The 24,204-nt window shown below is 41.0% G+C and overlaps 1 protein-coding gene and 1 long non-coding RNA gene across 2 annotated transcripts in view; one reads left to right on the top strand and one right to left on the bottom strand.

Annotated features, from left to right (window-relative positions):
* LOC137320795 (uncharacterized) overlaps nucleotides 1–4,682 on the top strand; it is a 38,853-nt gene extending 34,171 nt beyond the window's left edge. The window contains exon 3 of the long non-coding RNA XR_010962648.1: nucleotides 4,383–4,682. This is a non-coding gene — a long non-coding RNA (uncharacterized lncRNA). The remainder of the gene's footprint in view (nucleotides 1–4,382) is intronic.
* Nucleotides 1–22,217, bottom strand: part of slc30a5 (solute carrier family 30 member 5) — a 45,010-nt gene extending 22,793 nt beyond the window's left edge. The window contains exons 1-5 of the mRNA XM_067982637.1: nucleotides 21,771–22,217; nucleotides 16,939–17,061; nucleotides 15,288–15,354; nucleotides 4,604–4,689; nucleotides 3,244–3,331 (exon numbers count right to left, since the gene is read on the bottom strand). Coding sequence (XP_067838738.1) covers nucleotides 3,244–3,331; nucleotides 4,604–4,689; nucleotides 15,288–15,354; nucleotides 16,939–17,061; nucleotides 21,771–21,841 — 435 coding nt within the window. The 5' untranslated portion in view covers nucleotides 21,842–22,217. The remainder of the gene's footprint in view (nucleotides 1–3,243; nucleotides 3,332–4,603; nucleotides 4,690–15,287; nucleotides 15,355–16,938; nucleotides 17,062–21,770) is intronic.
* Between the last annotated feature and the right edge of the window lie 1,987 nt (nucleotides 22,218–24,204).

Raw genomic sequence — 24,204 nt, 5'->3', positions numbered from 1 at the left:
ATAGTTCAACACACACACTTACACAGTTTCTAGAATCCTTTCACCGCCACAAATGCATTTGCTCAATTAACATAAACTCCAGAAACCATTTGCATAGAATCATAGAAAGGTTACAGCATGGAAGGAGGCCATTTGGCCCATCGAGTCCGTGTCGGCTCTATGCACGAGCAATCCAGCTAGTCCCACTCCCCCGCCCTATCCCCGTAGCCCTGCAAATTTTTTCCTTTCAAGTACTTATCCAGTTCCATTTTGAAAGCCACAATTGAATCTGCCTCCACCACCCCCCCAGCAGTGCGTTCCAGTTCATATCATGTGGCAAATGAAATTCAATGTAGATAAATGTGAGGTCATCCACTTTGGATCAAAAAAGGATAGAACAGGGTACTTTCTAAATGGTAAAAAGTTAAAAACAGTGGATGTCCAAAGGGACTTAAGGGTTCAGGTACATAGATCATTGAAGTGTCATGAACAGGTGCAGAAAATAATCAATAAGGCTAATGGAATGCTGGCCTTTATATCTAGAGGACTAGAGTACACGGGGCCAGAAGTTATGCTGCAGCTATACAAAACCCTGGTTAGACCGCACCTGGAGTACTGTGAGTAGTTCTGGGCACCGCACCTTCAGAAGGACATAATGGCCTTGGAGGGAGTGCAGTGTAGGTTTACTAGAATGATACCCGGACTTCAAGGGTTAAGTTACGAGGAGAGATTACACAAATTGGGGTTGTATTCTCTAGAGTTTAGAAGGTTAAGGGGTGATCTGATCGAAGTTTATAAGATATTAAGGGGAACAGATAGGGTGGATAGAGAGAAACTATTTCCGCTGTTTGGGGATTCTAGGAGTAGGGGGAACAGTCTAAAAATTAGAGCCAGACCTTTCAGGAGTGAGATTAGAAAACATTTCTACACACAAAGGATGGTAGAAGTTTGGAACTCTCTTCTGCAAACGGCAATTGATGCTAGCTCAATTGCTAAATTTAAATCTGAGATGGATAGCTTTTTGGCAACCAAAGGTATTAAGGGATATGGGCCAAAGGCAGGTATATGGAGTTAGATCACAGATCAGCCATGATCTTATCAAATGGCGGAGCAGGCACGAGGGGCTGAATGGCCTACTTCTGTTCCTATAACCACTCGCTGCATAAAAAAGTTTCACCTCATGTCACCTTTGGTTCTTTTGCCAATCACCTTAAATCTATGCCCTCAGGTTCTTGATCCTTCCGCCAATGGGAACAGTTTCTCCCTATCTACTCTGTCTAGACCCTTCATGATTTTAAATACCTCTATCAAATCTCCTCTCAATCTTCTCTGTTCCAAGGAGAACAACCCCAGATTCTCCAGTCTATCCACGTAACTAAAGTCCCTCATCCCTGGAATCATTCTAGTAAATCTTTTCTGTACCCTCTCTAAGGCCGTCACATCTTTCCTAAAGTGCGGTTCCCATGAACCGGACACAATACTCCAGTTGTGGTCGAACCAGTGTTTTATAAAGGTTCATCATGACTTCCTTGCTTTTGTACTCTACGCCTCTATTTATAAAGCCCAGGATCCCATATGCTTTTTTAACCGCTTTCTCAACCTGCCCTGCCATCTTCAATGATTTGTGCACATATACCCCCAGATCTCCTCTGTTCCTATACCCCTTTTAGGACTGTGCCCTCTAGTTTATATTGCCTCTCCTCATTCTTCCTACCGAAATAGAGAGTCATAGAGTTATAGAGTCATAGAGTTATACAGCACGGATAGAGGCCCTTCGGCCCATCGTGTCCGCGCCGGCCATCAGCCCTGTCTACTCTAATCCCATATAGAGTCAAATGTATCACTTCGCATTTTTCTGCATTAAATTTCATCTGCCATGTGTCTGCCCATTTCACCATTCTGTCTCGATCCTCTTGAAGTCTATCACTATCCTCCTCACTGTTCACTACACTTCCTAGTTTTGTGTCATCTGCAAATTTGGAAATTGTGCCCTGTACACCCAAGTCATTAATATATATCAAGAAAAACAGTGGTCCTAGCACCGATCCCTGGGGAATACCACTGTACACCTCCCTCTAGTCTGAAAAACAACTGTTCACCACTACTCTCTGCTTCCAGTTACATAGCCAATTTTGTATTCATGGTGTTACTGCCCCCTTTATTCCACGAGCTTCAATCTTGAAGACAAGCCTATTATGCGGCACTTTATCAAACGCCTTTTGAAAGTCCATATACACCACATCAACCGCATTGCCCTCATCTACCCTCTCTGTTACCTCATCAAAAAACTATCAAGTTGGTTAAACACGATTTGCCTTTAACAAATCCGTGCTGGCTTTCCCTAATCAATCCACACTTGTCCAAGTGACTGCTAATTCTGTCCCGGATTATCGTTTCTAAAAGTTTCCCCACCACTGAGGTTAAACTGACTGGCCTGTAGTTGCTGGGTTTATTCTTGCACCCTTTTTTGAACAAGGGTGTAACATTTGCAATTCTCCAGTCCTCTGGCATCACCCCCGTATCTAAGGATGTTTGGAAGATTATGGCCAGTACCTCCGCAAATTCCACCCTTTCTTCCCTCAGCAACCTAGGATTCTTCCCATCCGGACCGGGTGACTTATCTACTTTAAGTACAGCTAGCCTTTCTAGTACCTCCTCTTTATCAATTTTTAGCCCATCCAGTATTTCAACTACATCTTCCTTTACTGAGACTCTGTCAGCATCTTCTTCCTTGGTAAAGACAGATGCAAAGTGCTCATTTAGTACCTCAGCCATGCCTTCTGCCTCCACGAGTAGATCTCCTTTTTGATCCCTGATCAGCCCTACTCTCCTCTTACTATCCGTTTACTGTTTACATGCCTATAGACTTTTAGATTCCCTTTTATGTTAGCCGCCAGTCTATTCTCATTCCCTCTCTTTGCCCCTCTTATTTCCTTTTTCACTTCCCCTCTGAGCTTTCTATATTCAGTCTGGTTCTCATTCGTGTTATCAACCTGATACCTGTCATTTTCTAGTATATATTACCGTTTTCTGATTATGAAGAGAGAATTTTAGAAAATGGAAAGATCACCAAGTTATACCATCATTTGAGGACAATTTGCTAGGCAGAATCTAATGCAGTTATGAAAATGTTTAAGTAACATGTGTCTATTTATCTTATCAAATTTATTTTAAAAATTACAGAATTTATTCCCTAAACATATTCTTCATGTTTTTCTAACAACAGAAATTACACAGACTGCATTAGTTACTGATGCACAGTACCTTTGCTGGGCCTCCATCAGAGCTTGTGAACAGCACGCCAAGCAGTGAAATGACAACAATATCACTATGTTCAAACAGAAGTACTGTTCTGTCAAGAGAAAATATAAGAATGGACATTTTTAATACTCCAAGTGTTTCATTATCAGAGCAGAGCAGTTCCAAATCACACTGGCATATCAACACACTGTACCACAGAATAGTGGAGCAGGTTCACATTCACATCATTTTCCAAAAAGATAAAATCTGTGATTTCAACTGGATTATCATAGGAAAGCCTCAAATGGATGTGAGGACGCTTCCCTACAGGAAGGAAAAGAATGTTAAAAAACAAATCAACCAAAAAAACAAAACTTGCAAATTTCCTTGTACCCTGCTAAACAAGAGGCATTTGCAAAAGCCTGCAAGCAAGTCATGCTCCTCGGGCATGGACAGATGCATGGCACAAGAGGACCTAGAACTGGGGGCTGGGGGGGTGGGGAGAAGAAACTTACAAAAAAATGGCAAGAGTCACAAAACTAGGAGAAATTCTAGTTTAACAACTTTGCAGCATTCATATAGCACTGCAGTGTTTCAAAACAGAAATCGCTGCAGTTTCCCACTTATGCATTTATTAGCCTACAAATTTCCTGAATGAATGGGAGGAAAATCGTGGGCTGGCAAGCGCACAAGTGGAAAACTCTGGGCTTTAATTCTAATGTCCAAGAATATGAATTAAAGAATGAGTTAATAGGTCACAATTGTATTTATTAACTAAAAACATTAAAATCTATCTTCCAGAAGCTGTACAACACAGAATGTGCGACAATATTTCAAAAGATGGGTGCTCCATCTAAAACAGCTAAGAACTGAAACAATTAATCGGTTAAGCTTGGTGGATTCAAGTGACAGACAGTGCAGAAATTCAAACCTATGATTTTCTGGCTAGAGACGAGCTAACTGCACTTACTTGTTTTAATGCGTTTTTTTTATTCACAGGATAACTCGAGAAATAATTCAAAACTTGGGATAGATTCTAAATTATCATCCTTAAATATGACAGCTTTTAAATTGGTCAATAAAAATAATATAAAATGCAAAATCTGCTATTACAGGTTATTGTAATTTTAATTTCTCATTGTCTCCTTTTTTTTTGCTCCTAGGCTTCCATCAATTTTGCTCTGAACCATCCACCAAAAGACAGTCAACAATATACCCAGTGATGACCCTCGATTTTCTTCCTTCACATGGGAAAAACCTGGTCTGCACACAGTGCTTCTCCATTATGTGGCTGAGACCAGGGCAGTGTCAATATTACGTCATAATTCCAAGCATTAGGACAAAAACTGAGAATATTTTCAGTAAATAAAAAGTTTTCATTTACCTCAAGGGGCCACAAAGCGTGAGTCCAAAGAACCACAATAGCAAAATAATGCAACCAGCAACTGCATGTTTACCAATCTTGACCCACTGCAAAAAATAAAAATATACATTTCAGGAACGTAAAGACAGCTGTTGTGCATTTTCATTTAGCTCAGTCTGTACGAAAGTAGATTTTACTTCTAATAGGTTAATGATTACTATATAAATCACTGCAATTGATGGTATTTCTTCAACGAAGTACGCCTACTGCATCAGCTCTTTGACAGAAGGTCACGACTAGTTAATCTAACAACCATAACTTGGCAGGCCAGCAGTTTTAAAGGTCAAAATATGAGGCTTGCCTCAGGTGGAAAGTATTTGAAATCTTCTAGACTAGTGGAATTTTGCTAAAGCTAAATCTAAATCAAAATCTGATGCTTGCCTCAGGTGGAAAATATTTTTGACACCTTTAGACCGATGAGGTTACCAAAGCTGAATGGAACTTAGGATTTCTTTGACAAGTGTAGCTCTCCAAAGCCAAAAAGACACCACTCAATTTTGCACAGGGAAATCCCTGTTTCAAAAATATCAAAAAAAAGATACTGTATGTTCTTATAACATAGCTTCACTGTTAAGATTATTTCACAGGCTATTGCTTTCCATATAAATACATGGCTTGAAAAAGGGCACAGAAGGAATATCATCAAAATTGGCTGAAGATACCAAATTAGAAATATTGTAAACAGTGAAGAAGATTTCCATGAATTGCAGGAGGGTATAAGGGAGTGGGCATCCTTGTAATGGGACACATTAAACTCAGTGACTTGGATTGGGACAAAAAAAAGGCCTAGATTCTGCAGCACAACTGCAAAGGGGCAGCACTAACATTATTTTATCTTATAGAAAATTTAACCTAGAGATGGGAAATGTTCAGCTTTATAAAAGTGTAGGCAGGACTGATAAGCATCAGAATTTGCAATACTGTTTCAGAGATTAATTAAACAAAGAGAGCACTGTAAAGAGAAATATGAGGAGGTAATTATCTTAATCAGATCTGCACACTACATAAAATAAATGAACTTCTGCTAAAAATGACATGGGCTAATGCTCTACTGGAATGATTTTTTTTTAAATGAAACTAATTTCTACACTATAAATAGTTAAAAAAATATTATGCAAGCAAGACAAGTTGGGTTGGCCACCTTTACTTCTAATTATAAACCCACACTACTTCAAGGTAAAACCTTCATTTGCCTGGCTCCCAAAGGAAGCAACAGAATTATCTCCCATGGGGACTTCAGGGTTTATGATACCCAAAATAAATTAGAAGCAAGGTAAAACGACAGAAGATCAGTGGGAGGTGTTCAAAAAAGAATTTAACGTGATACAGAACCGGTTTATACCCATAAGGGGTAAGAGCTCTACTAGCCAAAAAAACCAGCCATGGACGACAAAAGTGGTAAGGGACAACATAAAATTAAAAGAAGACGCATACAAAATTGCAATAGCACATATCCTGGCGACTGGGAGAGATACAAAGAACAGCAAAGGGTGACAAAACAGATAGTACGAGCTACAAAAGGGAGTACAAAAAGAGACTTGCAAGGGATATCAAAAGTAACACAAAAATTTTTTACAATTATATTAGCAAAAAGAGGGTGGTCAAGAGCAATACGAGCCCCTTAAAAACTGTAAATGAAAATAAGGAAATGGCAGTTAAATAATTACTTTGCATCAGTATTTATATGGCTGGTCCAGTTAAGTTTCTGGTCAATGGTGACCCCCAGGACGTTGATGGTGGGGGATTCGGCGATGGTAATGCCGTTGAATGTCAAGGGGAGGTGGTTAGACACTCTCTTGTTGGAGATGGTCATTGCCTGGCACTTGTCTGGCGCGAATGTTACTTGCCACTTATCAGCCCAAGCCTGGATGTTGTCCAGGTCTTGCTGCATGTGGGCTCGGACTGCTTCATTATTTGAGGGGCTGTGAATGGAACTGAACACTGTGCAATCAGCGAACATCCCCATTTCTGACCTTATGATGGAGGGAAGGTCATTGATGAAGCAGCTGAAGATGGTTGGGCCTAGGACACTGCCCTGAGGAACTCCTGCAGCAATGCGCTAGGGCTGAGATGATTGGCCTCCAACAACCACTACCATCTTCCTTTGTGCTAGGTATGACTCCAGCCATTGGAGTGTTTTCCCCGATTCCCATTGACTTCAATTTTACTAGGGCTCCTTGGTGCCACACTCGGTCAAATGCTGCCTTGATGTCAAGGACAGTCACTCTCACCTCACCTCTGGAATTCAGCTCTTTTGTCCATGTATGGACCAAGGCTGTAATGAGGTCTGGAGCCGAGTGGTCCAGGCGGAACTCAAACTGAGCATCGGTGAGCAGGTTATTGATGAGTAAGTGCCGCTTGATAGCACTGTTGACGACACCTTCCATCACTTTGCTGATGATTGAGAGTAGACTGATGGGGCGGTAATTGGCCGGATTGGATTTGTCCTGCTTTTTGTGGACAGGACATACCTGGGCAATTTTTCACATTGTCGGGTAGATGCCAGTGTTGTAGCTGTACTGGAACAGCTTGGCTAGAGGCACAGCTAGTTCTGGAGCACAAGTCTTCAGCACTACAGCCGTGATGTTGTCGGGGCCCATAGCCTTTGCTATATCCAGTGCACTCAGACGTTTCTTGATATCACTTGGAGTGAATCGAATTGGCTGAAGACTGGCTTCTGTGATGGTGGGGATATCGGGAGGAGTCCGAGATGGATCATCCACTCGGCGCTTCTGGCTGAAGATGATTGCGAATGCTTCAGCCTTGTCTTTTGTACTCACTTGCTGGACTCTGCCATCATTGATGCCCTAACTATAATCTTCCAAGAAAGGTGAGAGGGGGAACTAGGGAATTATAGATCAGTTAGCCTAACATCTGTTGTCAGGAAATTACTAGAGTCTATAATTAAGGATAGAGTGATTGAACACCTTGAAAATTTTTAGTTGATCAGAGAGAGCCAGCATGGATTTGTAAAGGGCAGGTCATGACAAACCTGATTGAATTTTTTGAAGAGGTGACTAAAGTAGTGGACAGGGGAATGTCTATGGATGTTGTTTATATAGACTTCCAGGAGGCATTCGATAAAGTCCCTCATAAGAGATTGTTAGCTGAAGTTGAAGCTCATGGAATTGAGGGCAAATTATTGACCTGGTTAGGAAATTGGCGGAGCGGCAGGAGACAAAGAGTAGGGATAATGGGCAGGTACTCAAATTGACAGGATGTGATCTGTGTCCTCAACTATTCACTGTATTTATTAACGACTTAGATGACACAAAGATAGGCAACTTTGTAAGCACATGGAAGCATAAAATAACAGAGTGATATTAATAGATTAAGTGAATGGGCAAAACTGTGACAAATGGATTTCAAAGTAGGCAAGCGTGAGGTCCTCTACTTCAGACCTAAAAAGGATAGATCGGAGTACTTTCTAAATGGTGAAAAGCTCGAAACAGTGGAGGTCCAAAGAGACTTGGAGGTCCAAGTACATGCCATGGACACATACATAAAATAATCAAAAAGGCTAATAAAATGCTTGCCTTTATATCTAGAGGACTAGAATACAAGAGGGTAGAAGTTATGCTACAGCTATACAAAGCCCTGGTTAGACCACACCTGGAGTACTGTGTTCAGTTCCGGGCACCGCACTTATAGAAATATTGACCTTGGAGGGAGAGCAGTGTAGATTTACTAGAATGATACCTGGACTCCAAGGGTTAAATTACGAGGGGAGATTACACAAGCTAAGGTTGTATTCCCTGGAATGTAGAAGATTAAGGGGTGATTTAATCGATGTTTTCAAGGTATTAAGGGGAACTGATAAGGTAGATAGAAAAAACAATTTCCGCTGGTTGGGGAGTCTAGGACTAGGGAACATAGCTTAAAAATTAGAGCCAGGGCTTTCAAGAGTGAGGTTAGGAAACACTTCCACATTCAAAGGGTGGTAGAAGTTTGGAAAACTCTTCCGCAAACGGCAGTTGATGCTAGCTCAATTGTTAATTTCAAATCTGAGATTGATAGATTTTTGTTAACCAAAGGTATTAAGGAATATGGGGCTAAGACGGATATATGGAGTTAGGTCACAGATCAGCGGTACAGGCTCGAGAGGCTAAATGGCCTACTCCTATTCCTATGTTTCTATAATGTGGAGATGCCGGTGATGGACTGGGGTTGACAATTGTAAACAATTTTACAACACCAAGTTATAGTCCAGCAATTTTATTTTAAATTCACAAGCTTTCGGAGGCTTCCTCCTTCCTCAGGTGAACGTTGTTGGATAACAACGTTCACCTGAGGAAGGAGGAAGCCTCCGAAAGCTTATGTTTCTATAAGTGTTTTAGTTTTCTTGGAAATAACCCATTTATTCTCTTTCAAGAGTCAAAAGTACTCACCAATGACTCACTTTTTAACAGCATTGCCTTTTTGGACTCAAAAATACCTAGAGTGTAGAAGGTTTGTCATCAGTCAGAGGACTGATCTTAATATCTTATTTTTCACTGCTTTACTCATCAACTGTTATGCAATTCTAGAAGTAGATGTTAAACCGAGGCCCTGCCTACCCTCTCAGGTGGACTTGAAAGATCCCAGGGCACTATTTTGATGAGTTCTCCCCAGTGTCCTGGCCAATATTTATCCCTCAACCAACATCATTAGAACAGATTAACTGGTCATTATTGCTGTTTGTGGGATCTTGATGTGCACAAATTGGCTGCCACACACAATGACCATACTTCAAAAGTACCTCATTGGCTGTAAAGCATTTTGGGGTCGTGAACGGCACCATATAAATGCAAAATGCAAGTCTTTCTTTCTTTCAGTCGCAGCAAAACCAGTCTGCATGCATACACTGGTGCTGAAGGAAACACAACTTTAGAGATTACCAAATAACTTGGAAATTCTGTGGACTGCATGGACAGGCTTGGTATCTGTGATATTGTGCCATGGTGTAAGTAACAGAAAACACTGCAACATGTAGATTTTTTGGCATAGCTAGATGTGGGAATACTGGATTATAGATTAATTTAAAGTGTTCACACTCCTATTATCGGTCGCTACAATCCTTCTGTGACAACTAATGGATGTTTACTCATTAATAAATCTGCATTAGTCAATTTCCTTCACTGATGCTCTTTCTCTATACGTAGAAGCAGTACACATGTATGAAGAAAAAGTAAAACAATTGAAATTTAGAAGCTACTTATCCAAACCGCACCAAATTAAATTAGGTAATTTGAATCCTTTTACCCACCCTCGTCATAAGAACTGGACTGTTGATAGGAATTGGAGCATTCTTTATACAATATGCACTATGACCACATTCTTTATTGTTTAATATCATATCCATCAATATGCTACACATTTCAGTTGATACAGTACAGAAGGGCACTTTGACAGTATGCACATCACATTGGTTATATCTAACTTGTTGATCTCAATTTATTAACAGTATTTTTTAAAACTTTAATGGCAATTTTACATTGAGTTTACAGAACAGAAAACAGGCCATTCATCTGAACTGGTCTATGCCGGCATTTATGCTCCACACGAGCCTCCACCCTCCCTACTTCATCTAATCCTATCAGCATACCCTTCTATTCCTTTCTCCCTTGTGTGCTTATAGCTTCCCCTTAAATACATCGGTGCTATTTGCCTCAACTACTCCTTGTGGTGGCGTGTTCCACATTCTTACCACTCTTTGGGTAAAGAAGTTTCTCCTGAATTCTCTATTAGATTTATTAGTGACTATTTTATATTTATGACCTCTAGTTTTGGACTCCCACACAAGTGGAAATATTTTCTCTATGTCAACCCTATCAAACACTTTCATAACCTTAAAGACCTCTATCAGGTCACCCCTCAGCCTTCTGTTTTCTAGAGAAAAGAACCCCAGCCAGTTCAGCCTTTCCTGATAAGTATATCCTCTCAGTTCTAGTATCATCCTTGTGAATCTTTTTTGCACCCTCCCCAATGCCTCTCTATCTTTTTTATAATATGGAGAACAGAGCTGTGCACAGTATTCCAAGTGTGGTCTAACCAAGATTCTGTACAAGTTGAACATAATTTCTCTGCTTTTCAATTCTATCCCTCTGGAAATGAACCCCAGTGCTTGGTTTGCTTTTTTTTAAGAATCGCCTTATTAACCTGCGTTGCTACTTTTAGTGATTTGTATATCTGTAGCCCCAGATCCCTCTGCTCCTCTACCCCATTTAGACTCTTATTAACCAAGCAGTATGTGGCTTCCTTATTCTTCCTACCAAAATGCACCACCTCACACTTATCTATATTGAAATTCATTTGCCAACTACATGTCCATTCTGCAAGTTTATTAATTTTTTCTGGTGTTTTTACGCATTCTTCCTTTGTATTAACTACACCCCCCAATTTGGTGTCGCCTGCAAATTTTGAAATTGTACTTCTGATTCCCAAGTCCAAATCGTTAATGTAAATTGTGAACAACAATGGTCCCAGCACCGATCCCTGTGGAACACCACTTTCCACCTTTTGCCAGTCTGAGTAGCTACCCTTAGCCCCTACTCTCTGTTTTCCATTTTGTAGTCAGCTTGCTATCCATTCTGCTACCTGTCCCCTGACTCCACATGCTCTTACCCTAGTCATGAGTCTACAAGGCCTTTTGAAAATCCAAATATATTACATCAACTGCATTACCCTTGTTACTTCTTCAAAGAATTCAATAAGGTTGGTCAAGCATGACTTTCCCTTCTGAAACCCGTGCTGACTACTCATGATATTTGCATGTTCTAGATGTTTTCCTACAAGTTTGAGTAAAGATTCCATTATCTTTCCTACCACTGACGTTAAACTAATTGGTCTATAGTTCCCTGGACTTCTTCTATTTCCCTTTTTAAATATAGGAATCACATTAGCTGCCTGCTGGTCCTGACACTACTCCCTTTTCTAATGATTTTTTATATATATGTAATAGTGCCTCTCCTATCTCTTTCCTAACTTATTTTAATATATGCAGAGGCAATCCATCTGGACCAGGTGTTTTATCCTCTCTAAGTTTGATTAGTTCATCAATTATCTCCCCCTTTCTATCTTAAATGTCTTTATATCTTTTTTGATCTATTTTTCTAATGTCATGCCCACCTTATTAGTCTCCCTGGTAAATACTGAGGCAAAGTAACTATTCAATATATCTGCTATTTGCATTTATCTTGCACATCCCTTTGTGGCCAATATCTTGATTTTTCTTTTGCTATTTATGTGACTGTAGAATACTTTACTATTTCTTTTGATATTTCTTGATAATTTAATTTCGTAGTTCCTCTGCTTTCCTAATTTTTTTAAAAAAAACTTCTTTCCTAAACTCTTCGTACTCCCTTTTGTCATCCTCTCCTTTATTATCTAGGTACTTAAGAATATGCCTTGCTCTTTAGTTTCAATTTTACCTTTATCTCTTTATTCATCCATGGTGTTTCATTATTGGCTAGTTCTTTTTTTAAAAAAAAGAGGAATATATTTCTCCTGAACTCTACTGATCATTGTTTTAAATATGTCCCACTGCTGTTCTCTCTCTGTGTCTGTCATTTTTTTTTCCAGTTTACCTTCCCTAGTTCCATTCTCATCCCCTCAAAATTAGCTTTATTCCCCAATCTATTATTTTGGTCTTTGTCTTACTTATGTCGTATGAGGTTGTCCTACGAGGCGAGATTGAGTACAGTGGGCTTATACTCTCTGGAGTTTAGAAGAGAGGTGATCTCATTGAAAAATACAAGATTCTGAGGGGGCTTGACAGGGTAGATGCTGAGGTTGTTTCCCCTGGCTGGGGAGCCTAGAACTAGGGGGCATAGTCTCAGGATAAGGGGTTTAAGACTGAGATGAGGAGGAATTTCTTCACTCAGAGGGTTGTGAATCTTTGGAATTCTCCATCCCAGAGGGTTGTGGATGCTCAGTCGTTGAGTACAGACTGAGATCGATAGATTTTTGGACTCTAGGGGAATCCAGGGATAGGGGGACCAGCTGGGAAAGTGGAGTTGAGGTTGAAGATCAGCCATGATCTTACTGAATGGCCGAGCAGGCTCGAGGGGCCCTGTGGCCTACTCCTGCTCCTATTTCTGTTGTTTTTATGTCTTTCTCAATCATTATTTTAAATCTTATTATGTTATGATTGCTATTGCCTAGATGGTCCCCTATTCTGGTTCATTTCCCATTACTAGGTCCAGCAGTGATTCCTCTCCTGTTGGGCTTCTCTCATATGGGTAAGAAAGGAGTCCTGTACATGCTGTAAAAACTCCATTCCCCTTTCCCTACCTCTTCTTGCCAGTTTATTTGGGGGTAGTTGAAATCTCCCATTATTATTATTTGATGTTTTTTTTACTTATTTCAGAGATTTGCCTACATATTTCTTCCTCCACTTCCCTTCCACTATTAGGTGGTCTGTAGAATATACCAATTAACATGATCGATCCCTTATCTTTTGTCTCAATCCATATGGATACTGTTTCTATATTAATATTATTTATATCCTCTTTTTATTGCCATTATGTTGTCTCTAATTAGTACAGCTACCCTCCCACTTCTTCCTTCCCTATCCTTTCTAAATACGTTATATCCTGCAATATTTAACTGCCAGTCCTATTCTTTATGTAGCCATGTTCCAGATATCCCTACTACATCTGGCTCCTCACTATGAATTGTTTCATCCAGTTCCCCCGATTTGTTTTAGAAGCTGTGCACATTGCTGTACAAACAATTTAATTTGTTTTTAATATTTTAACAGTCATTTTGTACTTACGTTCTATAACTGTATTTGTTCCCTGATCATTTATGTTACACTTATTCCTTACCTTGGTCTAATCTTTACTCTCATCTCCTATTTCTTTTATCTTCAAAATTATGTTATTTTCAACAGATCCCTCCCCCCGTCTTACTAGTTTAAAGTCCTATCCACAGCCCTATTTATCCTTTCCACAAGGACACTGGTCCCATTCCAGTTCAGGTGGAGCCCGTCCCAGTGGTACAGCTCCTTCCTGTCCCAGTACTGCTGCCAGTGTCCCACGAGCTCCCTCCTTCCCACACCACTCTTTCAGCCACGCATTCACCTTCCTGATCTGTCTATCCCTATGCCAATTAGCATATGCCTTGAGTAGTAATCCCGGGATTATCACCCGTGAGGTCCTGTTTTTTTTAATTTAGTTCCTAACTTCTGGTATTCTCTTAGCAGGACCTCCTCCCTTTTCTTGCCTATGTCATTGGTCCAAACATGGACCATAACAACTGGATCTTCCCCCTCCCTTTCCAAGGTCATAGAGTCATAGAGTTATACAGCAGTTGCTCCGAGAAACCCTTTATCCTTGCACCAGGTAGGCAACACACCCTCCTGGACTCTCGGTCGCGACTGCAGAGGACACTATCTATCCCCCTGATTATCGAATCCCCTATGACTATGACCTTTTAATTCTGCTCCTCCTGCCCCCTTGGACTGCTTCCTGCTCGACAGTGCCATGGTTAGCATTCTGGCTGTCTACCCTGTAGCCTACATCCTTATCCTCACAGATCCTGTGGAAAGGACCAGTGTCTGCGGGACCTCCTTCTCCCCTTGGTTCCACTTACCCTGCTGACTATCAGTCACACTCTCCCCTTCCTGTACCTGTGCTTTCCCCTGAGGTGCAACTATTCTGGAGAAAATTATCCAAAAATTCCTGCCCTTCCTTTGTGTCGGGAGTGTCTGTAACTCGCACTCCAGCTCAAGGACTCTGAGTTGGAGTATCTCAAGGCAGAGACATTTCCTGCAGATTTGGAAATCTGGGACAATCTCACTGTCCACAAACTCCCGCATATCACAGTCCTGACACATAGCCTACACTGCCATTTCTAGTTTTTATTTATTTATTCGTAGTAATTTAATTCTAGATATAATACAATTACTTGAAATCTAGATTATATTTAGTAGATGGATTTAGCTTCATTTCAGATTAACTTGCAAGTAAGTAGTCCTGCTTTTTGCTTATTAACTTCTTTATTTTAGTATCCCTTTAACACCTATTTATTAATGTACACCAGATTTTTGTTTAATGCAATTTGGATCCTTTAATGTTGGTATCCTCTATTTAGTTAACTTTAATTTTATCCCCTTGGATCTAATTAATTACTGATTATTTATTTATCTATTTACTGTTGCCCATTGGTTTAAATTACTTAGCCCCTCCTTCCCCGCTGCACCTAATTTCCACTCACCAAATTCCCGTCATCAATCTGTTTAGCAAATCACTGCATTTAGTAGATTCACCTAACTCTCACCAAGCTCTGTGCTTAAATTTTGTGTAGCATTGTGATTTCTCCCAGCATTCCTTCCATCTTTTCTAATGAGATTAATGCCAAATTGTGGGTTATATTGTGCTGTTAACTTGTATTCACTAATAAATGAGATGATCTCAAATAACTATTTAAAATCCTTATGAAGAATAGATATTCATTCCATTAGTGGACTACATTTTAAAGCAATGGCCCACCCACAATGCAACAACAGTGTCCTAATTCACTGCACCAAATCCTCCATTGACAGGATTGATATAAATTAGTGAAACTCACTTAGCCAATTGCTAGGTATAAATCCAGATGAGGCTAGATCAAGTCATGGTTAATGACAGCTGCAGTTATCATCTTGAAATACAACTTAACTCACCTGCCGTCTTGAGATTGGTTTGCCAGAAGAAAACGGTTTTTGAAATAAAACCAAGAATATTGCAGATCTGACAATAAAGAGAATAGAATGAGTAACTTAAGGATAGTCTCATTTTCCAACTTGGATCAATAAATAGATAAATAAAACAGGAGATGGACATGGGCTTCACCATCCTTCGCTATCAGCTGAAAAAGTTAGTGGATATAGGGGAATTAATTTAAGGGGAAAAGTTTTTTGATAGTTATCAAATACCTTTTCCTCTTAAATTAATTCTCTCATATCCACTATCCTATCTACAGTGGTGATTGATGAACCCAGGGGTCTGCTGCAGCTATATGTAATAAGTGCTCTCCACAGATGTATATCCTCCTTCCCACAGAAGATCTGGAAAACCTGTCCCTCTGGCAACCCCAGGTGCAAGTATCATCACGAGTTTAACCCCAATCTCAAAAGAGCCCCTCCAGTTTGACATTTTTCTATTTCTCACACTAATTCACTCCTGGCCCTGTCAGAGTGACACTGCCAACTAATGTAAAATTAGGGGCTTTGTATGTAGGATTGAGAATGCCAAACTCATTCACATAGGACGCTTACAACCAGCAGACAGAGGAGACTTTCATCCCACCAGTCTAAGTTGGAGAGGTGAAAAGCGGATGTCTAACCCACTGTGCCACCCTATTTTTTTCTAATTAGGCCAGTCACAGTTTACTAGTTTTTGTCCACCAACAGATTTTAGTAAAAGCTATAACACGATGGCAGATAGCATAGAAACAATATTATCCTCAGCCTTTAAGGGCTAAGCAAACCCCCCTTACTCTGCCCTATGGCTCACAGGCATAAAAATATATGCTCTTGAAAAGGAGGCTAAAATGCAAATAAATCATTTACAATGAGCAATTGCTTTATTTTGGCAGATATAATATAAAAATCATGTATTACCAGAAGAATGACTAATATTTAAATTCTTCACTATTATGACGTTTCTTTGCTACAAATGCCATTTTTCGTGTTGGTAAAGTGAAGGAATCATTCCTGCATAATCCCATGCACTTGAAATCTGATTTTGTTTCCCAGGCAGGGCAAGGTATAATGATGTCTAGAATAGGCTCATGATTATACCCATCACTGTAGCTGACCTAGTGTCAAAGTAGGAGGAAGTTGGAACTCTATCGTAACTGCATAGAATTTTTTTTAAATGGAACTGCAGGAAGGATGAAAGGATATTAAATTGCATTTAAAAAGAAATTCGACTCCTTTAAAGTTATTATAAAATCAATGATGATTTAGAAGTATCACATGATCCATTTTTTCCACTAAGTTCCACACTCTTTTGCGCAGGATGTCCAGATACTATGATGTCAAAATGAGTTCACGCTCCCTTCCTTGTTATTGCCATTATGAAAAATGATTGTGATGACAGATCAATAGAAAAATCAAAGAGTTTTCAAACAGACAGAATCTTTCTCATTTCTAAAAACGATTAGCTTTTGTGAATTTCTACAATACTGTGATTACTAATAGAGATTAATACATTTTTAAATGACTGTATGGTTACAGAATCGCATAATATACCCAACCAGTTGTTAGGTCTTGCAAAAACAACCTGCAGCATCTATAGGGTGATTTTTAATTATTTTCATATTAAACTTACCCCAACTGGATTATGAAGACAAACTGGACAATATGGACGACTTTAAGGAGGTCGTATGATTCAAAAATTCCAATAACCTTAAAGAACTTAGCCAAGCACAGCAGTGTGATGTACCGAGTTAACCTGCAGCAAAAATGTCAAAAACAGATTAGTATTTATTATATAACCTTGAATTATTGGTAAGACAAATACCAAACCACAGTGATGCTCATATTTTTTTGAACTGCAAGTACAGGTATTTCCAAAGCCACTATCCGGCTTATTTTTATACTGTACCCCCTCGTTAGACAGTCATTTTCTCTCCTTTCAAAATGTCCCAATCACAGCACACTCTACTTCTCTGTTGGAACATAAGATACCTGAGGTCTTTGCCCGTGGCGCTCTTGGAGTGCCAGAGATACTTGGGCGACTTGCATGCTAATTCTCTCTCTACCATTGTGGGGGAAAAGCCTTTATGCTTCCACGTAGCACCCTCCCTTCTTGATAACTCAGGTAGGATTAGGAAGGTCAGATAGGGAACTGTGGGTGTTAACCCTTATCCTATGTACAATATATTTAAATGATTGTCAAAAGCCCGGAGTTGAAAAGCATTCTGCCCACACTGCTTTTGTGAGGTAGCACAATGATATGAAACATATTGCACCAATCAGCCAACTCTCGTCAGATTGATAAAGCTATTGTATTTGAATAGAATTTATTGTACTTTCCCAGCAACTGAGCAGCAGAAATAGAACATGCAGAATCATGGGCCGTAGCATCATTTTGATTTTAAAAAAACTATATAAAATATGAACCCAGGCATTCAAATATCAAGGGTATTAAAATAGACGAGGAAATTGCAGATGCGCAAGTCATAATTTTCCAAAGCTCTCTAGATTTGGGAACTGTGCCTGAGGGAGAAACAAGGTAACTCTTTACAATCTATATTAACGATTTGGAGGAGGGGACCGAGTGTAACATATCAAAGTTTGCAGATGATACAAAGATCGGAGGGAAAGTAGAGAGTGAGGAGGACATAAAAAACCTACAAGGGGATATAGACAGGCTGGGTGAGTGGGCGGAGATTTGGCAGATGCAATACAATATTGGAAAATGTGAGGTTATGCACTTTGGCAGGAAAAATCAGAGAGCAAGTTATTATCTTAATGGCGAGAAACTGGAAAGTACTGCAGTACAAAGGGATCTGGGGGTCCTAGTGCAAGAAAATCAAAAGGTTAGTATGCAGGTGCAGCAGGTGATCAAGAAGGCCAACGGTATGTTGGCTTTTATTGCTCGGGGGATAGAATATAAAAACAGGGATGTATTGCTGCAGTTATATAAGGTATTGGTGAGACCGCACCTGGAATACTGCATACAGTTTTGGTCTCCATACTTAAGAAAAGACATACTTGCTCTCGAGGCAGTACAAAGAAGGTTCACTCGGTTAATCCCGGGGATGAGGGGGCGGACATATGAGGAGAGGTTGAGTAGATTGGGACTCTACTCATTGGAGTTCAGAAGAATGAGAGGCGATCTTATTGAAACATATAAGATTGTGAAGGGGCTTGATCGGGTGGATGCGGTAAGGATGTTCCCAAGGATGGGTGAAACTAGAACGAGGGGGCATAATCTTAGAATAAGGGTCTGCTCTTTCAAAACTGAGATGAGGAGAAACTTCTTCACTCAGAGGGTAGAAGGTCTGTGGAATTTGCTGCCCCAGGAAGCTGTGGAAGCTACATCATTAAATAAATTTAAAACAGAAATCGACAGTTTCCTAGAAGTAAAGGGAATTAGGGGTTACGGGGAGCGGGCAGGAAATTGGACATGAATTTAGATTTGAGGTTAGGATCAGATCAGCCATGATCTTACTGAATGGCGGAGCAGGCTCGAGGGGCCGATTGGCCTACTCCTGGCTCCTATTTCTTATGTTCTTATGTAACTACAGACCTGTCAGTAGGTCTGTAGTTACCTTAGCATCAGCTGTGGAGGAGTTACTGAAATCTATCATTAGGGACAGGGACAGAGTGACTGAGCACTTGGACACTATGAGCTGATCAAAGAGAGTCAGTGTGGATTTGTGAAGGGTTTAATCTAGTTGAATTTTTTGAGGTCACCAGCATGGTGGATAGGGGAGTGTCTATGTATTTTGTCCATATGGACTTCCAGAAGGTATTTGCTCAAGAGATTATTGGGAAAAATGAAAGTGTACACAATTGGAAGCAACCTTCTGACATGGGCTGGCAATTGGTTGGGAGGTAGAAGACAGAGTAGGGATAAAAGGAATGTTCTCTGATTGGCAGGCTGTAACAAGTGGTATTCCCTAGAGACATGTACTGGGGCTGCAGCTTTTCACTATATATATCTCAATAACTTGAATGAAGGAATAGAGTTGTACATCCAAGTTTGCAGATGACAGTTAGGAAGCACAGTGAGTTCTATAGATGGGGGCAGGAAATTAAAAAGGAACATAGACAAATTAAGTGAGTGGGCAAAACTGTGGCAGATGGGAGTTCAATGTAGAACAGTGTGAGGTCATCCACTTTGAATCAGAGAAAAACAAATTCGGATATTTCCCTAATGGTGAGAGACTAGGAGCTGTGGAGGAGCAAAGGGTTTTGGGGGTCCATGTACAGAAATCACTAAAAGCTAGTGCACAGGTACAAAAAGGCTAATGAAATGTTATCCTTTATCTCGTGGGTTGAAAAGGTGAGGAAGCTATGCTTCAGTTGTACAGAGCCTTGGTCAAACCCCATCTGAAGTACTGCGTTGTTTTGGGCACCAAGCCTTGGAGGGGCTACAGCGCAGATTCACCAGAATGGTACTAAGGCTTGAAGGGTTCAATTATGAGGACAGGTTGCATAAAATTGGCTTGTATTCCCTTGAGTTTAGAAGGTTCAGTGGGGTGATCTAATCGAGGTATTTAAAATGATTAAAGGAATTGATAGAATAGATATGAAAAAACTACTTCCTCTGCTGGGGGAATCCAGAACAAGGAAGCATAATCTTAAAATTAGAGCTAGGCAGGTTAGGAGTGAAATCAGGAAGCACTTTTTCCACACAAAGGGTAGTGGAACTCTGAAACACTCTCCGCAATAGGGTATGGATGCTGGGTCAATTGAAATTTTCAAGACTGAAATTAATAGATTTTTGTTAGGTAAGAGTATCATGGAATATGGAGCAAAGGATGGTAAATAGAGTTGAGGTACAGATCAAACAGAATGGCTGAACAGGCTCAAGTGGCTGAATGGCCTGCTCCTGTTCCTATATTTCTAATTTGTTGGACTCTAACTTTAATCAGTGGTGCTTCTTGATTTGAATTTACTTTATTCCACACCATCTCCATTTTTGTGGGTTTTATATTTTGGAATAACTTTTTGAATTATTGAAAACTGATGTTGCTGTCAAAAGAAGCTCCACAGCAGCATCTCCAGAATAAATTAATTGCATAACACATTGTTTGCATTTAAAAAAAAATTTCCCCCCACAAAATTATATTTCTAGAAAAGGGTAAAATAAAAAATTCTTAAAGTCTGGGCAGAATGTTTGTTAACTCTAGACTACTGACAAGTGATTAATTCTAAGCTATACAGGGCAAAAATCTATGGTTCTATATATTTAAAGGAAAAGCAGATACAGGACTCTGGCAAGAGAGCAGGGTAGTGTTATTAGCTACGGATTGCTCCAAAGAGTCGAGCCATTACAAACATGATGGGCCAAATAGCCTCCTTCTGTGCTGTAAACTTCTGTTTCTATCTGAAACTAAAGAGACTGCAGATCTAACAAATTTTACTCAGTTTTGAAGATATGATTCAGTCTGACATTTGTCATCATTAAACACAGCTCCATATATTTAAATGAGTTTGCAATCTGTGTCACTCTAAATTTATCTTCTTCTTTCAGAAGGTGGTCAGACTGCTGTTCACTATCATTTACTGTTTTTATTCCATATTACTTTCTTATTTGCTCACCATTTCCTCCTTCCTCCCTCTTCTAAAGTTACTGACTCCTTACTGATGTGCAGTTCCACAGGCACCCTACAATATCATACCAAAATGGCCATTCTTTAAGTGAAGCCTCAGCAATGTCAGCAAGCTACTCAACTGTAGGGGCCATCACAGCTGACCCTGATCCTGTCCTCACCCAATAACCACACGTACACATGTCTGGTACAGGTTACTCGACAGAGACGAAGAATCCTACCTCATACAAGAGGTAATGTGCAACAGTATGATAGTGGTTAATCAGGGCCAAAGTGGTCTCCTGGGCTAATTCTGATCACTCAAGGGGGACAGAGAGGAATTTTCCTGATTGCTCCCCCCCTATCAGCCAGGGTTTTTATCTGGTTTTTCACCTCTCCCATGTGATTACATGTCGGGGTTGGAAAGTAAAAAGAAAAAGACTGGTATTTATGTCGCTCCTTCACAACCTCGGGATGTCCCAAAGTGCTTTACAACCAATTAAGTGCAGTCACTGTTGTAATGTGGGAAACGCGGCAGCCAACTTGCACACAGCAAGGTCCCACAAACAGCAATGTGATAATGACCAGATAACCTGTTTTAGTGATGTTTAGTACGTATATATTGTGATGCACAAGTCATCACATTTGTGTGGGACACAGTAGGTCTTTTCCTGTACATAATTTTTCATGTTCTGAGCCCTTGCCTCTCTCCTTAACCCAGAGATGCTGAAGCCCATTGTAACCCCCATGACAGCCTGGTTGAGATGAACTAATCAGCACAGAATAGAGATTGGACCTGGAACCGATGCAATCCCTCACTGGAGCGTTTGCAATTGCACGAGTTTAAACGTGTTTAGTAATTTGTGAATTATTGACCGTCCCCTGACACTTTTACCTGGAGTTGGGCACGTCCACGGGGCCCAGCCTGGCGCTGGAGATGATGTTGCTGCTGTATTTCTCCTCCATCCTCCACCCTCGGGATAGATCCACTTTATATAGTTTCCGCTGCCGGCTCTTCACTACATAATCCCCGCGCTGCCGCTCGCTGCCCTACCGATTCGCCATTCACATTCACAGCGGCAAACGGGGGAAACAGGCCCGAAACCTGCGGCTGGGGTGTTTGTGCGGGCCCGCTATTGACTCAGTGCTGCCGGGCGACCCCCCCGGCGGATCCTTCCGCTCTTCCCCCAACCCGGAGGGCAGCCACGTCATGCGACTGAATCAGGAAGGTACCGAGAGTTCGGGCCTCACGCAGCCCAGACGGCGAAGGAGGGAAGGAGCAGCAACTATCACACGAAACACCGAGCCTGGCCCAACGCCAAGACCACCACCTAGCAACGGACCGGGGAATGCTGCCGGCCGGCCTCCTCACATTCCGCCCCCTGCTGGCCGGCGCCTTCCGGCCTCCTCACATTAGGTATGAAAATACTCAGCAGGTGAGGCAGCATCTGTGGAGAAAGAAACAGAGTTAACGTTTCAGGTCGATGACCTTTGGTCAGAACTGGAAGAAGTAAAGATTTAACAGTTTTTAAGCAAGACACAAACTGAAGTCCCACCAGAGAGAAGAGCAGAACTTGCTCATATTATGTCCCCTGCTGGCCGCCACCTCCCAATTTCCACGGACTGCGCCTCCTGATGGAAACGAATTCTAGGCTTTCCCGCACAACGTCACCTTGCCAACTGGCTCTAACCAGTCAATCCTTTTAGGAACAGGAGTAGGCCATTTAGCCCCTCGAGCCTGTTTCACCATTCAATGAGATCATGGCTGATCTGTGACCTAACTCCATATACCTGCCTTAGCTGCCTATTTTTTAAATTTGTTCATGGGATGTGGGTGTCATTGGCAAAGCCAGCATTTATTGCCCATCCCTAATTGTCCTTGAGAAGGTGAAGGTCTTGTGAAGGTTCTCCCACAGTGCTGTTAGGAGGGGAGTTCTAGGATTTTGACCCAGCGACAATGTAGGAACGGCGATATATTTCCAAGTCGGGATGGTGTGTGACTTGTAGGGGTACGTACAGGTGTTGTTGTTCCCATGTGCCTGCTGCCCTTGTCCTTCTAGGTGGTAGAGGTTGCGGGTTTGGGAGGTACCATCCACAGGATGCACTGCAGCAACTTGCCAAGGCTTCTTCGACTGCACCTCCCAAACCCGCAACCGGAATTATAGTATTATAGAATTATAGAAAGGTTACAGCACGGAAGGAGGCCATTTGGCCCATCGAGTCCACGCCGGTTCTATGCAAGGGCAATCCAGCTCGTCCCACTCGCCCGCCCTATCCCTGTAGCCCTGCAAATTTTTTACTTTCAAGTACTTATCCAGTTCCCTTTTGAAGGCTATGATTGAATCTGCCTCCACCACCCCCTTGGACAGTGCATTCCAGATCCTAACCACTCACTGTGTAAAAAAGTTTTTCCTCATGTCACCTTGGGTTCTTTTGCCAATCACCTTAAATCTATATCCTCTGGTTCTTGACCTTTCTGCCAATGGGAACAGTTTCTCTCTATCTAATCTGTCTAGACCCTTCATGATTTTAAATACTTCTATCAAATCTCCTCGTAACCTTTTCTGTTCCAAGGAGAACAACCCCAGCTTCTCCAGTCTATCCATGTAACTAAATTCTTTCATCCCTGGAATCATTCTAGTAAATCTCTTCTGTACCCTTTCTAAGGCCTTCACATCTTTCCTAAAGTGCGGTGCCCAGAACTGGACACAATACTCCAGTTGTGGCCGAACCAGTGTTTTATAAAGGTTCATTATGATTTCCTTCCTTTTGTATTCTGTGCTTCTATTTATAAAGCCTAGGATCCCATATGCTTTTTTAACCCTTTCTCAACCTGCCCTGCCACCTTCAACGATTTGTACACATGCACCCCCAGATCTCTCTGTTCCTGTACCCATTATAGAATTGTGCCCTCTAGTTTATATTTTCTCTCCTTGTTCTTCCTACCGAAATGTATCACTTCGCATCTTTCTGCGTTAAATTTCATCTGCCACGTGTCCGCCCATTTCACCAGCCTGTCTATATCCTCTTGAAGTCTATCACTATCCTCCTCACTGTTCACTACTCTTCCAAGTTTTGTGTCATCTGCAAATTTTGAAATTGCGCCCTGTACACCCAAGTCCAAGTCATTAATATATATCAAGAAAAGCAATGGTCCTAGTACCGACCCCTGGGGAACACCACTGTATACCTCCCTCCAGTCTGAAAAACACCTGTTGACCACTACTCTCTATTTCCTGCCACTTAGCCAATTATGTACGTATGTTGCTATGGCCCTTTTTATTCCATGGGCCGCAATCTTGATGATAAGCCTACCAAGCGGCACTTTA

This window comes from Heptranchias perlo, chromosome 4 (assembly GCF_035084215.1).
Source record: "Heptranchias perlo isolate sHepPer1 chromosome 4, sHepPer1.hap1, whole genome shotgun sequence".
NCBI classification, from domain to species: Eukaryota; Metazoa; Chordata; class Chondrichthyes; order Hexanchiformes; family Hexanchidae; genus Heptranchias; species Heptranchias perlo.
Note: the sequence above shows the minus strand (reverse complement) of the source record. Positions and strands in the feature narration are given on the sequence as shown.